Raw genomic sequence first — 18,907 nt, 5'->3', positions numbered from 1 at the left:
GCTAGAACTTAGGATCTCCTATCCATTATCTTTTCCTTACTTGATGAAAAGACATGTTTTTTAATTTCCGAACTGAAAACTAGCATTGGATTTTGGAGGACTCAAAATCTCAGGATTGAAAGATACCTTAGAGATCATTTGGTCGGTTAATTGCTAATAATAAAGTTTGTCTTCATTCTCAAAGAAGACCATGACATCAGGGAGGTGATACTATGATTAAGTGCATAAATTGGATTTGAGTGATGTCGGGACTGTGCTTAAATCACCAGCCTCACTTTCTCCTCCAGAGCCATCTGGATCCAGTGGCGAGGAGGACAGGAGATGACTCTGGATGCAAGGAAATCAAGGTTAAGTGACACCTGAGCTCACACAGCTAGAAAGAGTCAAGTGTCTGAGGCTGGGTAGGTGCTTTTTCCACTGCACCACCCACCTGCCCTTAAGTTAATTGCTATACCTAAAGTAAGAATTTCCTCTTCAACACACTTAAGTAGCCATCTGGTCTCTAAAGACTAAGAAGAAGAACTCCTTGTGAAGGCAGCCTATCTTATGTGAGGGTTACAATTAATCTTATGATTTTGATGATACTGAAACAAAATCTCCCTCTGTAAACTTTGTTATACTTGCATAATTCTTCTCCCCAGGGCCAAATTAAAAGGCTCATTGCTCCTCTACATTATAACCATTTAGATATGTGAAGAAAAACCCCAAGTCTTATATTTCCTGAGGCTAAATATTCCCATTCTATCAACCTTCTCTCTATATGGCATTTTCAAAATTCACCTCACATTAACCTCTGATTTCTCTCCCTCTTCTAAATGACCTTTCTCAAATATACAGCCAAAGCTAAAAACAGTACTGTTTGTATGGCCTAACATCATCCCTCTTGTTCTAGACACCACAGCTTGAGAAAAATAGTTTTTGTGCTTATAGCATCATACTTTTGACTCATATCAAGTTTGCAAACCCCTAAAATTCCCAACCTTTTATATTTAAACTTTCTAAATACTTCTCCCTTATTTGGTACTAGATATTGGATTAATCTACTTAAAGAGATTTTGAAAATAAGGATAGAAGGCATTGACCCAATTCAACCAGATAACAATAATAATAATTAACAATCCATAGTTAAGATATTAAGTTTTACAAGGCACTTTCTTCATAAAAATCCTGTGGAGCAGATAGTGCCAAATTTTATTAGCCCCATTTTACTGAAGAAGAAATTACTCTTAATAGTAAAAATTTATTATAAGAAAGCTGTACCATTCCCCTTTGTCTTGTTATTAGGATTTTGTGCCTTGATCAAGCTGTGTCCAAAATAACAGAAATAACAAGGCAATAATTTGTCAATATTACAGTTAGGTCCCATTTAGTGTACATGATAAGTCCACCAAAGTGGCTTCATTATTTAAATTTGCACTGGATATTTCTATTGGACTGGAACAAAGGACCCTATTATACATGATTATAATAACTTCAAATGATGTAAATGTGAATATAAGCACCACAACAGAATTCTCATCATACAAACTAATCAGGATCTAACTATAAGACAAAATGTGAATAAGTATTATCTAAGTAAGTACTTTAGTATAACCTCAGCTCAATACCAAGCACTAGAGGGTTTATTTTAAAAAGCATAAATTATAGTTTATTTCAGGCAACCAGAATTTAAGAATTTTCGATAAGTCAGGGGCTAAATGCTGAGAATATAAAAGAAAGGCAAAAGGCAGTCCCTACCCTTAAAAATCTCATAAACTAATAGGCGTGACAATATGTAAACAACTGTGTAGTGCAAAATATATCCAAGATAAATTGGAGATACTTTCAGAAGGAAGACTCTAGCATTATGGGAGTCTTAGATAGACTACTTGAAAAAAAGTGGGATTAATTTTAACCAGGTGATAGAGACATAGCATTGGAGGGTAGTCAGCTCCAGGGCATGGCAGTTGGCGAAATGGAAGTCTTGTGAGAGAAGCAGCGAGGAAGTCAGTGTCCCTGGATCACAGAGTAGATAGAAGGGAGTAAAATGAATGACTATAAAGGTAAGAAGGTACCAGGTCATGAAGAAAATAGAGGATTGTATATCCGATCCTAAAAATTGGGAGGCCCTGGAGTTTATTGACAAGGCTAATGACTAGTAAATAAATATGGAGCCTGGTTGAGATATGGAAAGCCTACAGTGGTCAGTATAAGCATTCTTTCTATAGTCATTGAATACCTGGAGGTAGCTAGGTCATGAGTGTGAGCCAACAGTATTTTTAGTATTGAGGATGGGAATTCTCAATCAAGGGTTTCAATGGAGGGAGCACATGGACCTAGGAAATTTCTGCCTCCATTTTTGTCCCTCCTAGCACACCCTTGGTGATTCTGTGCTGTATCTGCCTTCAAGGCCATTGTTTAGCAGCCAGCCTCACCAAGTTCTTTTCCCTTATCTTGGCTTCTTTGTGGACTGGCAGCATGTCTCCAGCTATTGTGTGTAGCTGTGATTGCCTACAGTATTCATTCTAAGTTCCAAGTCCATGCAAAAGAGGATCTGGGGGGACAGCTAGGTGGTGCAGTGGATAGAGCATTGGCCCTGGGATCAGGAGGACTTGAATTCAAATCCAGCCTCAGACACTTAATAATTACCTAGCTGTGTGACCTTGGGTAAGTCACTTAACCCATTGCGTTACCCCCCCCAAAAAGAGAGAGGCTTTGGGGGTGTAGTTTGGGATCTCATAATGAAATTTCTAAAAGTCTCTTTGTTCCATGTCCCTTCTTGTACAAAAATCTAACTTCTCAACTCAGAAGTCTTATTAGGGAGTGGAAGAGATCGTACTGAGACCCAATGAATTAATTTCCCAAGAAGCATAGTGCCCTGTTTGACTGCATGTCTGGTTGAGATCTATGATGAAATGCCATGGGGTGTTGGGATAAAGGAAGCTAGGAACTTGAATATGAATATAAATATAAATGTTACTTAGAATTTAGGAGGTGAACAGATTTAGCCCAAAGTTCCATGTCATCAACCTTCAGTGTTGGAGGTAGGCTGATAATGAGAGCCTAGGAGCTGAATGAAGTGTTTTTATTCTTATATGTACTTTTCTTTTGACATGTTTGATCTTATAATTGGTTTTTGTTGGGGGTTTTTTTTTTTTTTGGTCTAAACATCTATCTATCTTGGCAGAGAGAGAGAATGAGAAAGAGAAAGGTTGGTGGGAGAAAAGTAGAGAAAGGAAGGAGAAGAGGAATTGTGTATAAAATATGTAAAATGAGACTGTATCTTAAATAGCACTCAGTAAATATTCATTTAACAGCAAGTGCCAAAATGAGTGATGTAGACAGTGTGTGTGTATATGCACACACACACGTATAGTCTAAAACCAACCATCAGGCAATGTTTTTTAAAAGGGATGCAACTTATCATTTGGGGAATGACTGAACAAATTGTGGTATATGCACATTATGGAACACTATTGTTCTATTAGAAACCAGGAGGGATGGGAATTCAGAGAAGCCTGGAAGGATTTTCATGAACTGATGCGGAGTGAGATGAACAGAACCAGAACATTGTATACCATATCAGCAATATGAGGTTAATGATCAATCTTAATGGATTTGATTTATTCATAAGTGTAACAATCAGGGACAATTTTGGGGTATCTGATGGAGAATACCACTTGTATCCAGAGAAAGAATTGTGGGGTTTGAACAAAGACCAAAGACTATTACCTTTCATTTTTAAAAAAGCCCATTATCTTATTATGTAATTTTGCTATATCTTATATTTTTTTCCCTTGAGGATATGATTCTTCTCTCAACGTATTCAATTTAGATCAATGTATGGAAACAATGTAAAGACTAAGACTGCCTTCTGGGAGGGGTAAGGGGAGGGAAGCAAGATTAGGGGAAAAATTGTAAAATTCAAATATAAATAAATAAATTTTTTAAAAAAGTAAATAATCTCATCAGGAACCTGAAAACAAAACAAAATAAAAGGGGGATGGAACTTGACATGAGCCATGAGAGATAGATTGAATTTGAACAGAGAAAAGAGAAGATTATAAACAAATCAGATTTTATTCTACCTTTTCAGATGTATGAATCACAGGAAGATGGAAGCATAAAAGCAGAAGATTTGGCTTGCATTCTGAAGACTGCCATAGGTGTTGCAGAGCTTAATGTAACTGATCTTTTTAGAGCTATAGATGAGGAAGGAAAGGAGAAGATCACATTTGGTAAGTTTCAAGGTATTTTTAAAACTCCAGACAATCCCTGGGATTGTTCATTGTTCATAGACATTGTTCACTGTTGGCAATATCCAATAAATGTAGAAAAAGTAAATTATAAATTATAAAAAATTATAAAAATTTTGCCCCCCAAAAGATTATTTTAATCTTTATACAGTCTTTTCTTCATAAGAAAAGAGAAATAGAGAAGTTTCCAGACCTTATTAATGACTTGTCCCCTTGAGTTCTATCTCCTTTCTGCATTCTTTTTATTTGAGAACTATTTGAAACTTCCTCTACTTTCTTATACACAGACTAGTATGAAATTTAGTCTTTTGAATACTCTTTTGTCATTTCTGAGCTTACTGAAATCTTTGGGATAGGTGATTGAGATCATGAATTAGAATATTTTGAAGATCTTTGAAGCTTGACAGTCTCTGCAAATTTTTCTTGATATTTTTCATGCTAGTATTAGTTTCTTCCACATTTTGAGAGAACTATAGTAATAACTTGGGAAAGTTTTATTAAATTTTTATCATGATTCTCAGATTGATACCCATAATTCATTTACCACTTATGATATCCAGTACCCAGGAAAAATTATTTACCTGATACCATCTACTTTAACTTTTGTTTTTTTAGTTCTTGCAAGGCAATGGGGTTAAGTGACTTGCCCAAGGTCACATAGCTAGGTAATTATCTGAGGTTAGATTTGAACTCAGGTCCTCCTGACTCCAAGGACAGTGTTCTATCCATGGCGCCATCTAGCTGCCCCACATCTAGTTTAACTTGTAAAAAAAAGTCAATAACTTTCATTTTTCTGTGCTTATAAAGGAGACCAGTAAAATAGGTTAAAGCAAAATAGTAGATTATCAAAAGGCCACATACATTTAAAACTAAAATATACTTTCCAAGTTGTACTTTATTATATAATAAAATCAATACTCAGTTTCTCTTGAACATGTAGCAGCTAATAGACTAGGGAGAAATGAACCCAAATAGACTCAACAGCAGAAATTACGTAGTTTGAGATTTTAACTTTTTTTCTATTAGAAATTGTCTACAAAGCAGACGGTCAAGAGTTGACTGTGTCATATTTTAAATGGAAGAAACTAAGAGAACATGACTTTTCAGGGTCTCACCCAGCATTAATAGTGGAAAAGCAAAAATTAAATTCTAGGCTTTCTAATTTTTAATGTCATATTTTTGAAATGTCACAAAATAATGATGTCATTATAAGAACCCATGAAAATGATGAATTTAAGGCAATGCTGTATTGAGACTTAGTTGTCAGAGATTTTAGTAGGGGATCATCAAGTCTAAAACTCTTTCACCTCTTAGGTTTATCAGAAGGAAAAATGCCTACCAACACTCTTACCACCATTTATTAGATGATTTCTTATCACTAAAGAAAGTTAAACAGTTAACCATTTTCCACAAAGCATATTTAAGGTGATTTCTTTGTGTCTCTTTTCTCTGTGTCAAAATTGATGGTGTCCTAATTTTAACACAATGTGAGCACAAGCTATATGCAGGAAGCCAAAGCTTCCAGGAACAAAAAAATTCAAAGACAAACATATTGCTGTTTTACCAAAGAAACTGCTGGCTGATCTTTCAAAAGGAGAGAACTAATGTGAAATATTTCTCTCTTTAAAATTTTATTTTCTTAGTATTTAATATTTTCCAGTTGCATTGTAAAAAATATTTGTTTTTTTAAAATTTTGAGTTCCAAATTCTCTCTTTCATTCCCTTCCTGCACCTCTCATTAAAAAAGCAAGCATTTTAATAGAGGTATAGCTATTAAATATTTCTGAGCAAAAACTGTTTCAGTGTTTTCCACAAGGTGTCACTGGATATAAGCCATTTCAACAGTGGAAAAATTATATTAGTAGTTTTGACTTCTGTAATCTGCCACATAATTCTCTTGGTACCATCAGTTTACCTTTGTTGAAGAATCCATAATTGTCTAAACCTTTGCCCATGCAAATGCCCATTGCATTTTTATCTACTGCTGCCTACAATATGATAAAAACAAAGAGCTAATTCAGTTCAATATACATTTATCATGTGCCTACTTAAGCAAAGTACCATGTTTGACATTGAGGGTGTCAATTGACTCTTAACAAAGATCTAAATGGTTTGCCATTCCTCTAGTATGTCCCCATTTTACAGATGAGGAATGGAGGCAAATAGGGGTTAAATGACTGTGTCTGAGAAGCCAGATTTGAACTCAGATATTCCTGATTTCAAGCCTGGTGCTCTGGATTTAAACTCACAAAGAGGCATCTTCCTTACTGGATGCAGTGTGCCACCTAGCGATCCAGTGTTTAACTTAATAAATGCTTGTTGATTGACTGACCCTTGAATAAATAACAGATTCCAGGGAGAATGTAAGTCTAGATGACTAGATTGGAAGACAGATCACTGAACATTTTAAATATCAGGTTGAGATATTTGTGCATTGAGTAAGAATGTGACCTGGTTAGATTTGTGTGTCCACAAAATTAAGTTGATGCTGCTGTGGAGAATGGAATCTGGAGGGATATCCCCATTTGAAAGTTAGGACAATAGTCCAGTCTAGAAATAGCAAAGACCTGTTTTGGGGTTATAGTTGTGAGAGTAGAAACCAAGGAACAAATTTGAGGCAGTGATGTCATCCTTAAATGAAAATGGGAACCACTAAATTATACATATTGTTACAATATAGTAAGGGAAGAAGGAAAATTCCAGGGTGATTTCCATACATGAGAACCTGGGTAACTCAGAAAATGGTGTGCTCAATAGAATTAGGGAAGTTTGAAGGTCAAGTGAATGTGAGGGTGGAGGAGATGAGAGAATGAATGATGGGGAAAGATTGAAAATAGAAAGTAGGAAAATGAGAGAATACATGATGGAGCAAACTCCTGGAGAAGATAAGAGAAAAACAAAAGCACAAATAGAGGGGTTGACCTTTGCCAGCAGATTTACTCCCTCTTCCTCAGAGACTAAAGCAAAGGAGAGAAGGACGAAAAAAATGTGGAAAGGGTTAGAAGTGGAGGAGATGAGGGAGCTCATGACAGATGGATTTAATTTTCTCAGTAAAATAAGAGATGAAGTTATCTGTTCAAAAACAGGTGGAGGGAGCATAAAGGTTAGAGGAGGTTTGGAACAGCTGCTGCTTGTCATTTTATAATCTTGGTGTGATTTAGTTTATTAGTATAAAGTCCAAACTAATATTATTATTGTTAGTATAAAAATCCAAGATAGTAGGTTTTTTTCTTTAGATAATACCCACAGAAAAGAAAAGTTAGTAGCTCAGGCATAGCCTAGGATTTATTATATTCTTCAGAAAACAGTTTATGCCATAAAGTTACCAATGAATACTATCAATTACTATCACAAGAAGTTTTGTCACAATATGCTATTCTTAAAAGACTTTCTTTCCAGAGAAAACTGAGCTAAAAAATGAGTTAGTTGACTCTTTCAGTATGTTAACCAAATAAAAAAAAAAGTCAGGGGTACTTGACTATTATTAATAGAGCTGTGAGGTAGTACTTTTTTTTTTCAATGAGTATATTGAGGCAAGTGAGGAATTGCCAGTATCCTTAAGGCTTTTGTTTTTTATATTTTGTTTATTTGTTTTTTGCAAGGCAAATTGGGTTAAGTGGCTTGCCCAAGGCCACACAGCTAGGAAATTATTAAGTGTCTGAGGCCGGATTTGAACTCAGGTACTCCTGACTCCACGGCTGGTGCTCTATCCACTGCACCACCTAGCCGCCCCTTGTTTTTTATATTTTGAAAAACATTTCCCCTTTGTCTCCCATTGGTTGTTTTGGCCACTATTTGAGCCACAGTTGAATGGAGCTATGTGCTCCTTATCCTTTACTTATCCCCCCTTATCTTGCTTATGACTCCACAGATAGAGAATCTGTCTCCCAATCCTTCTCTACCCAGCCTCATACCATGGCAAGGGTTCATCAGAATTTCAGGCCAAAATGATACATAAGATTAATGTCATTTGTGAATATTCAGCTTAACTGTGGCTCCTTGATTAGAGACAAATATCATGGTGGGAAATGGAAGGATCACAGATATTGTCACTACAGACCCAACACCATCTAGCATCTTTGGAGAGATACTATATTATTTTTGGGACAGTCACTTTGATGTATACAATGTCTATCTTATATTTACAACATAAGACCCATCTAGCTCTCTAACTCTCAATATTATCCAAAAGATAACTTTAAGGTATTTTTCACCACAGAAATTCAGACTTTACTTTTTTATGTTTTTCTTTGGGGATTACCGGTTCTGGCTGTGAGATATAAAAAGCTGAAGGAAGAGTTTCTGGGTGGTTAATTCATTTTACCAATCATGTTAGCAGATAATTAATAAAAAGGGGTCAGTGGCACTCTTAAATATCAAAAACCCCAAATGGAACCCACTCGGAGTTTTTATGCCTTTGAAAGAGTGGGTTTGGTTAATAAGTAATGAAAGTCTGAATATTGTGAGAGGTGAACTTAGCAAAATGAGGGTATAAGAGACATGACTGCTCATTCAATCTTGTTCAAAGATACTTACCTGTATAGATATCATCCCTTCTAGAGTAATCTAGACAAAAGAGGGTATCTACTTCTGTTCTGACTTGTCTGACTAAAGAACAATGGGCCAGAATCCACCAATTCACCTAAACCTCAATTAAAATTTGTTTACCTTTTGATCATACCTGAGCTTTCCAGTTGAGTTAGTTTTGCCCAAGATTTCATCTCTTTATGAGCCCTGCACTTCAAAGGTTGCCTGAATACCCTACAGGGGCTTGATTTCTAAATGAGGTAAAGGGGGGGGGGGGCTTAGACCTAATTCAACAATTGACTATGAATATGAGAGAGAAATAATCATTTCATTGATGATAGTCACAATTCCAAAGTCTTATCATTTACAACCATGAAAATATGGATACAGAGAATGATATTTTTAAAGAAAGAATAATTCAGAATTAGGATGATGATAATAGATTTAATTTAGTTACTCAGCCAGTTGAAAAGTATTTGATTTTTAGGATCTGGCAATATACTTTCAAAATGTTATAATTTAACATTCAATAAATACCTATTAAACACCTCCTCTATACTATGCATACCCTGTGAGGCACTGTGGTATACAAAGACAAAAAATGAAAATCTCAGCATTCAAGGAATTTGCATTCTGTTGAGTGAAAACAGTAAAGTAAATAACTAATTATATACAAAGTAATTTGGGGATCAAGTTTTAATAAGTGGGAGATCAGATAAGGCTTCCTCTCATAGCAGATATCTGAGCTGAGCTTAAAAAGGAAGGCAAAAATTCCTGGAAGTGGAGGTGGAGTTGGAGGTAAGGAGAGAGGAATCTGCATTCCAGACCTAAGAAATAGTTTGTGTAATAACAGACATAGGGAAGATAGAACGACAAAATCTAGAGACAGCAAATGGACCCAATCTCGTTGCAGTATAGATTGTGTGAAAGAGAATGGCATGAGTGAAGCCTGGAAACGCTGGAGCTAAATTGGGAAAGACTTTATCAATTAAACTGAGCAAAGGATCTTGTATTTTATCCTGGAAACTACAGGGAGGTCAGACCTGTGCTTTGGGAATATCAATTTGGGAGCTTCATTGGAGGGCAATTTAGTGAAGGGAAAGGCTGGGTACAGTCAGGAAACTTGCAATAGGTGTGAAGGAAAGAGAGGATGAATTGAGATGAGAAGAGAGGGGAAAGAAACGATAAGGAGGGGGTGATGTTATAGAGATAAACTCCTATGGAAAGTGCCAGGGCCATGGCACATAGAAGCTTGATTGAGGTAGAAACAAAAATATTTGCAACTTATTGGAAATAAGGGCTAGGTTAGGGTACAGAGCTGATTTCTGAAGTTATAAATTCTGATAAGTAGGCGAAAGGGGTTCTTTCAAAAGGGGCAGAAGAGAATTGGGGTGGGTAGGAATTAATTCTGTTTTGGACACATTAAATTTGAGATTCAAGAGAAATGCATTTGGTGATCCATAATGAAGTTTAGAGAGAGCATGGAGCTATCATAGAGATATTGGAGTTTTTCCCCCATAAAAGATAATGATATCACTGAGTGAGTAATAATGTTAGCTAATATTTTTGTAAGCACTGTTTGCAAAGCAGCATACATGTGCCTATTATATCACTTGATCCCCACAATAACCCTATGAGAAAGATGATTTTTATCACCTCCATTTTGCAAATAAGAAAACTAATATTCAGGTGAAATTCCTACCCAGAAAACACTTTTTCAAATACTTCAAATGATAGACAATTTCATCTTCATGCCTCTATCCTCACTGATACAGATGACAATCTTTCTCTGTTTCCCTCACCTCCATATCTCCTCATCTTTAAGTAATGTGCTCTTCCAGACTTTGTAAGGCTAATTCTTGAAGGATGGATACAAACCCTCAATGGGTCTGTACTGAAAGCTTGGGAATTGGTATCAGAATTCATGGTTACCACTCTGCCACATTGCAGCCTCAGTTTGAGACATAACTTTAGTAAAGGAAATGACAAGGAGTATTTTAAATTTATCTGCATTCACACATTAAATTGTATATTTGCCTGCACGGTATAATTGTGACCTGGGTAGTAAATAAATTTCTCTCATTGAAGAAGCAACCCAGATGGTCTTCCCTGTCCCCTTGAAAAGCCACAGCAGGGGCAGCTGGGTGGTACAGTGGATAGAGCATGGGCCCTGGAGTCAGGGGGACCTGAGTTCAAATCCAACCTCGGACACTTAGTGATCGCCTAGCTGTGTGACCTTGGGCAAAGTCACTGAACCCTATTGCCTTAAATTAAAAAAAAGGCACAGCAACCACAGACTATAGGAAAGCACTTAGACACATCCTTAGCCCTAAAACATTGCCTTCTATTTGAAACCCACATAACGCAAAATGTTTTTATTTTTTCTTAGCTGACTTCAGCAGGTTTACAGACATGTACCCAGACTTTGCAGAAGAATATTTATATTCAGATCAAGCAAGCTTTGAAAGCTGTGTTCAGACACCCTCTGCTCCAACCCCTAATGGTTTCTGTACTGACTTCAGCCCTGAAAATATAGAAGATGAGAGGAACCCTTGTCAGAAGAAATTGAACTAATACTGAAGCATCATCTCCTCCCAACGAAGAAGAGAAGCCCTTGCCTAGGTTCCTTTATCATTCCAATACATATGACAATATATACTCCCTGTTACTTGTGTGAGAATTTCCCGTTTTTCTTTATCTCCCATACAATGTAAATTTATTCTCTTCAAACTTGTCTGGATTGGGGTTGGGTTTTTTTTTTTTGTAGTTGTTATTGTTTCTTTGTGAAAAGTCATTGAGCGCCAAGACTGTGAATGTGCTGCCTTCCTTGTACTGTATGTGTATTTGAAAAGAAGCTACACACTTATTTATATTCCATTGTTTCATTTCATGTACAAAGTGTCTAGGGAGTGTGAATAATGTAGCTGCTGTGGTCTTAAGTGCACTTTGGTGATTAGTGTTTTTCTGTGTTTGAGGACAGTTAAATTCAGGTTGTCTTCAGTTCCGAATTCAACAAATATGCAAAGGAGACTATTTAGTTTAGTTTTTGGAGGGCACAGCGTGGTCAAAAAATCTGGTTTTTAATTTTCATTAACACTTTGCAAATGGTCCTTTATTTTGTTGATTCCATGGTAGTACAAAAAGTTAGGGAGCTATGACCCCAAGACACATTTTGTCTACACTTGAAATTTTTAATTTGCTGTGTGTGTGTGTGATTTTGGAGCTACTATAAAAAAAAATCTGCCACTTCCCACAAATACAGAATGTGGAGGATATATTTTCTGTTTTCTAAGTGTGTCTAAATCTGTATGGGAGCTTGTAAATGTTTTTTATAATCTTAATTTAGATACTCCAGGAAACATTCAACATTTTTATGAAAAGGAGGCTTGTTTTTTTTTCCAACATTTTTCCCCTGTAAGAGTGTGTGGGAAATATTTAATTATAGTTCTGTTTTTTTTAATATTATATGTACTTATTTCTTGGTTTTCACTCTTGTTTTAAAATTCCAAATACTTCTTCTGATGTAAGTTATCCTAGCCTCTTGAAGTCTATTGACTCACAAAGGTACTCTTAATAGTTTAGCCCCTAACCAAACATATCACATCTATTTCCACTAATTGTGTGTTAGGATTCTTTTTGATGGATTTTGTTTTCATATTAACAACTTTAGAATTCTTTTGTAAATTGGGTTAATTCAATCTAGATTAATATCTGATCAAAGTATTTGTATAATGCTGAAAATATTATCTCTAAGGTAAAAAATGGAAGATAACTTTTTTTAATGAAAGTTCAACAGATTCCAGGATATTGTATTATTTCAATTACTTTGATAAACTACAATATGTTTGGAGTAGAAAAATATCTTCTCAAACTTTTTTTCTGTTAAATTGGTTTGCCCCTTCTCCCCAATTAATTATTGTTTATGCAAACAGATCTTTCTTAAACTTAGGGGCTAGGTATGAGTGGAGGGAAAATTAATTAGACATGTTTTTCCTGTCCAATCTTTCATGAGAGAGAAATCTGTCTGTTAGCTGAATGTCAAAACATAGCTTGTCCTGTATAGTAGCATAAAGAGTCTGGAATTTGGTTTGCAGACATGGATGCAACCTTATGCATTTGTCATATTTACTGTCCCCATTCTAAAAATGCTGAATCCTAAATGTCACCTGGTAAAACTGATATGGAAATTCCTTCGTATCAGGGGGGAAAAACAGTCTTACTGGGATATGTGTATAGAAATATATATATATATATTTAATCATTCTCTTTGTGTCAGAGAGATTAAATACAAGAGTGATGCTTCCAGGAAGTTTGGAGGACAGAATAATTTGGTTTCCCCTTTGATTCTATTTGTGGTATATGATTTTATATTCCTTAGCCAGAATTTAGCAGAAATTCATTCTTGAAGCCCAGTAATTGGTTACATGTTATAACATGTTTCCTATAAAGCATATTTATGCCTTTGAATTTATTTGAAATAATGTAGTTGTTTTCATTTATAAACAGAACTGGATTTTTTTTTATCTTAGGCATCTCTTCACAAAATGAATGTCATAGCCAGGAAGATACAGCAAAAGTCTCATTCATTAAGGATCTTTAAGTTAGATATTTTTAATTTTCTTTCTACCAGTGAGGATTATAGATGATCTATCAAATTTTTTTCCTGAATTTTGCTAATTTATGTATAAAAATGTAGATTTCTATTTTTTATTCAGATCAAGGTTAAAATAATTGTTAGAGTGAATTTCAGAGTCTCATAGGATATATTGGACACAAAATTCAAATGTGGACTTAGTAGCTAAAAGTTACTAGTAATTTTATATAGTGAATAAATATTCATTGTGTCCTTTTCAAGAGAGAAAGATCCAATGTTCAAATATGATATTTTTTAAATAGTAAATGAAAGACATTAATAGAACTGAGATCCTGAGGGGAAGGGACCAAAAAAAAAAGCCCAATTCTGAAGTTGCCTCAATTCTTTCAGGTCTGTATATGAAGTGATTTTTGTATGATATGTGCCACTGGGCATTTTCAGAAAAAAAAATCTCTGATCCACAGACTTGTACAGAACGTTTGTACCTCCTGATTCTCTGTTTTTCTTATGTAATAATGCTAAATAGTTCGTGTGCATTCAGAACTGTGAATGTAGATAATCTTATAATAAATAGCCCTTTTTGTCAGGTTGGGGAGAAAAGAGAGCTTTAATACCTTTTTTTGCTACCATGGTCTTGAAAACCAGGATTAGCAGGCATGAGACAGCTGTTGAAGCCTGTGAATGTATATGTTGGGAGGGTGGGGGATAAATGGGACAGTCATGTCCATTTTGTCATTGTCTATCATAAAAATAATTTTGAATTTTAAACATTGAAGAAATAAAATGTAAAAATCTTATATACTTAAGCATATATTTTGTTATATGTCGTCTTTTATTGTAAAGCTCAAATTAGATGTTTCATATTTTTTGGAGGGCAAATTTAACCAAAGTTGATGTTTATGGTAGGAGAGAGAGAGAGAGAGAGAGAGAGAGAGAGAGAGAGAGAGAGAGAGAGAGAGAGAGAGTGAGTTTAAATCTGGGGGGGGATACCATAGGAAGAATCTATTCAGGTCTCTTTCTTAAAACTACTAGGATATATCAAGTTCAAGCTGTGGTTTCTGTTTGTCCACCTCTTATACTATATTAGTGCTTTGTTTTCATTAAACAATCCAATCAGGGTAATGTATAAATCCTGTAGCTGATACCCCTTATAAAATTATAAATTTTGATGAATTAGAAATACATAACTCTTTCTACAGAATGTCTTCTAATAACCATGGCCAAACATATATTAGCTTTTAACACAATATGCCATTATCTTCAATATGGGAGTTTTTTCTGGTATATTAACTGAGGCTCTGGGTTTAACATTGTGTAATTATTTCTCTCCAGGTTCATCAGAAAGATCTCTAGTCTAATCATAGATAAATGTTGTGTTGTTTTGTTTTTTTTTTAATTAAACAGCTAGCTCTATTCCTATCTTTTTTTTCAGGAGGGCATGAACAAACTACCTCCTAAGTACCAAAGGGAAATGAGCACCCTATAGCCTAATACCTTTTAGCCTCATATTTCCTCTACTAGTAGGTCCAATGTCCTGCTCACTGAAAGGAGGGATGTTTAGGCCCCCACAACATGGTCCCATCAATATGGACAGGATCCATTAGGAAAACTATTATACAATAACACAGGTTTTTCATCCCCATGGTAATGAAGCTTTTGAATGGCAGTCCAAGTGGTACTCTTTTGGCTTCCCCTTTCTTCAACCAAGGTCTCTGGTTTTTGCTGTATCCATGCTATAAAGTTAAGTATGGCATCCTTCCTTTCCCCTCTTCATTCCCCATTCCTTTAAAGTATACACGCACAAAAGCACTTAAGTCTATCACCTTATGGCCAGGAACGAGTATCTGATCTCCAACAAGAGTTCAAAAAAATATTTAGATTTACTTTTTGTTGAAATATTCTTAATGTTGAAACAGGACTCCTGAAGACTATAATGTACTGCATCTGACACATGGCTCATATTTTAAAACAATATTGTTGTACCTAACTGAGGCAGGATGGCATACTGGATAGAATTCTGACCTCAAAGCCAGTGAAGACCTGAATTCATTTGCTGCTACAGACATGGGAGTGACCTGCCTGACTGTGTGACCATTGACAAGTCACCCTCACAATGCCAGGAACTTACTGAGATTGTAAGTTATAGAAAAAAATAAATTGTACCTTTATTGGTAGAGGGATTTCCTCACCCAGGAACCCCCTATATCAATGAAATTCTCTATCTAGACTCTGTATTTTCCTGAAGCACTTTATGTTCTTTCAACTTAATAAAATTGAAAATTTCCTCCTTTTCTTTCACTTATATGAGGTAATTCCATCCTGTCAGAGACAAGATGTTGGACTTCACCCACCAATTCCAGTTTTCTTCCTAAAAAAAATCATCTTTGTTAAAAGAAATTATTCACTAAGAACCATTACAAAGAAGGGTTCTGTCTAGCAAAACTATTGTGCTTAAAGAACCCTGTAAATATTATTTAAATTAGCTCCATATTTTATCAATAATAATATTTTCTGACAAATATTCTATGACTATTCCTATGTAACAGCCCTTCTGTTTTATAGTGAAAATACCTAATGGCTTCCTGTCTACCATACAGGCATCAATGGAAAGAGAAGAATTGAATTAAGCCATACCTGAAACCTTAATAGTTTTCAAGTACACAAACTTGTTGAAAGCAGGAGCTGTTTCATTATTTTTCTTTGTACCCCAAGTGCCTGACATATATTAGGCACTTAATAAATATTTGTTGATTGATTAATCAATTAATGAAATCATTTCCCCTCATCCCTTTCCAACTCAGACATCTCTATTCTGTGTTTTCCTTCTCTTCATATCCCCCACCCTCCATCCCTCAAAAAAACAAAAAACATTCCCTTAAACAAAGACAACACTCAGAATGATCTTTGTGTTAATAAAGGAGAAAGTTCAGGAATCTTGGGTGTGATACCTATCTGGTTAATGTCTCCTGGATTTAAAGCATTTTTCCAATATGCTAATTCACTAAAGGAAAAAGGAATTTCACTGAAACCCTGTGTCTTCAAGACACTCTACACTTGGTATGTGATTTTTGGCACCATAATACTTTTTTTTTTAACAATTCAGAATAGTTCAGTGGACTCCTCAAAGTTTGATGTGTTGAAAGGCATATGTAGAGTACTTTTAATTTGAAGCTTTTATCCTGAATGTCTATGACATAGTTGATGTTCCTTGGCACAGCAGCTCCCAAACAGTTTCCATCTTTCAGGTCCATAAGTGCACTGACCTTTTGCTAAATCAAATCATATTTCATAATTAACTTAAAAAGGAAAAAAATCATTGTAGCGCATTGATGTTGACTTTGACCATTTGTGAATTCTTCAACTCCATTCCTCCTACTCCAATAACATTTAATTTCTTTAGGGGCTTAAAAAAACCCTTTTTTTATGGTTTATATTAAATAGTATGGAAAAAGCACATTCATAGAAAACTGAATATTTTGTATATTTTCTCAAGCTTTTAAATAGTCCAAATCTAACTGTATCTCACATGATATAGTGATATTCAGTAAAAGTTTCTTAAAGGAATACCTCAATTTGGGAACTTTTTCTTGTTAATTGTAGAATTATGCCTTGTTTTGATATTGCCTGTAAAAATACTATGGACTACCTTAGACCAAACAACAATACAGTTAAATCATTTCAAATCATGGTTTGAGAGGGATGCTGACTTCCTTAACAGTAATAGATGTGTGTGTCAGTATTTATTCAATGGGCTCCTTGCCAGTATTAATGTGCACTATGGAATCACTGTTCATTTTGCACAATTGAACATTTTTTTCCTTGAGATTGAATTTGTAAGTTGACTTTTCAGTGTAAAGTCAAATAAAAAGGAGCTATTAAGCAATTGGTTTGTTTGTTTTGTGAACTGTTTTTGGTTAATAGAAACATTGATTTATATAAAAAAAAAAGAAAACACCTTCAAGTTCTGCCTATAAATATTTTTCTGCTATAAATGTAAATATCAAGTCTGAATTGTAAGAAACATTTATGCCTCAAAATATTCTTGTAATGACATAAATACTCAGTTCTTTAAATATGAAGGGCAATATTGATGTATATATTATTATATTACCTCACAATTATGTAGCTCTTTAGAATTTACAAAATATTTTCCTGACAATAGCCTAGAAAATAGGGAGTTGTGAGTATTGTGATACTATTTCACAACTGTAGAAGTTCTGCTATTCTTTCCCAGATTTGGGGCATATTGAATTATTTTGGTGATCTTAGTGTTTTTAGAAAGCCTGGAGATAAAGAGATCTAGAAATAAAATGAACTGGAAAAATTACTTTTCTCTTTCAAAAAGAGCATTCTCTGTTTAGAGGAAGTTGGGATGAGAGGACCAGATCTGGGAAGATGATTCCTAGAATGACTTGAGAAGATTGTCATGGCTAATAAAAACTCATTCAACTAAAGACAAAGTTGCATAAGAGTAATTATTCACATTTCCTCTCATTGTTAATAATGGTTAAGAATTACTTGAGCTGCTACCATATTTATACCTGGATTTTTTTTTTCATTTTAAACCACCCTTCAGGAGACAAACATGATGATCTGCTTTTTTAAGAAAGTTTTGCAAACGGGATGGCTAGGTGGAGCAGTGGACATAGCAGTGGCCCAGGAGTCAGAAGGACATGAGTTCAAATCCGGCTTCAGGCACTTAATAATTATCTAGCTGTGTGACCTTGGGCAAGTCACTTAACCCCATTGCCTTGCCCCCCAAAAAATTTTTTTCCAAAGAAATGACACATGACTACTGATAATATGACTATCTTGTGTAAATTCTAATAAGTTGTGCTCCTTCTGTCATCCAGTATCATATCTCCTTAGACGTTTTAAACCTCTTTCTCATTCTTCCTTGTCCAATGCAACTGACAGTGACTTTTTGCTCCTTATATCAACAAAATTATCAATCCTTTTACATGCCAACCTCTAATACTTTTATTGCTGGATAAGTGAAAGTTAAATTTGATGCTTTCCTGGAAAAAAGGTCACAAAAGTGATAAAGAGGACCAAGAAAAGGCATGTAATGATGGAATTAGGACAAAAATTATCTGTATTTTTGTTCAAAGTTAAAAGTAAAGCATTTAATAAAATTTCAACTTGCTGATGATTTTCTTCCAAAACGGAGAGGGAAGGTCCTTAATGACCTAATTAACTATGGTAAGGACATACTGATCAATAAGTAGGCTGGAAGTACTGGAAACCTTTCATCAAGGTGATCGTTTCATTTTGTGATTTATGATCAATGAGGAAGGGAAGACTTAGTATGGCTAAATGGTTACATTTAAATTTAGGAAAGGAGATTTCCAAAAGTTCAGAGAAATCACTAACTGACAATTCCATGATCAAAACCACTAAAAGGCAAGGTGACTGAAAATGATATAATGCTCTCTAAAAAATTAAATTCTGAAAATATCTTGAATGTTCTTCATGAAAAAAGGGGGACAAACATCTAAAGGTGAAGCTTTAGGTAGTAAAAAAAAAAGCAAAGTACTTAGAGTCAAAAGAA

At 35.0% G+C, this 18,907-nt stretch overlaps 1 protein-coding gene across 1 annotated transcript in view; it reads left to right on the top strand.

The window, feature by feature from the left end:
• The window catches only part of LPCAT1 (lysophosphatidylcholine acyltransferase 1), a 152,275-nt gene extending 133,956 nt beyond the window's left edge, over positions 1-18,319 (top strand). Inside the window, exons 13-14 of the mRNA XM_074205258.1 lie at positions 4,076-4,217; positions 11,152-18,319. Coding sequence (XP_074061359.1) covers positions 4,076-4,217; positions 11,152-11,336 — 327 coding nt within the window. The 3' untranslated portion in view covers positions 11,337-18,319. The remainder of the gene's footprint in view (positions 1-4,075; positions 4,218-11,151) is intronic.
• Positions 18,320-18,907: the final 588 nt, after the last annotated feature.

Source organism: Macrotis lagotis, chromosome X, assembly GCF_037893015.1.
Source record: "Macrotis lagotis isolate mMagLag1 chromosome X, bilby.v1.9.chrom.fasta, whole genome shotgun sequence".
NCBI classification, from domain to species: domain Eukaryota; kingdom Metazoa; phylum Chordata; class Mammalia; order Peramelemorphia; family Peramelidae; genus Macrotis; species Macrotis lagotis.
This window is presented reverse-complemented; position numbering and strand designations above follow the sequence as displayed.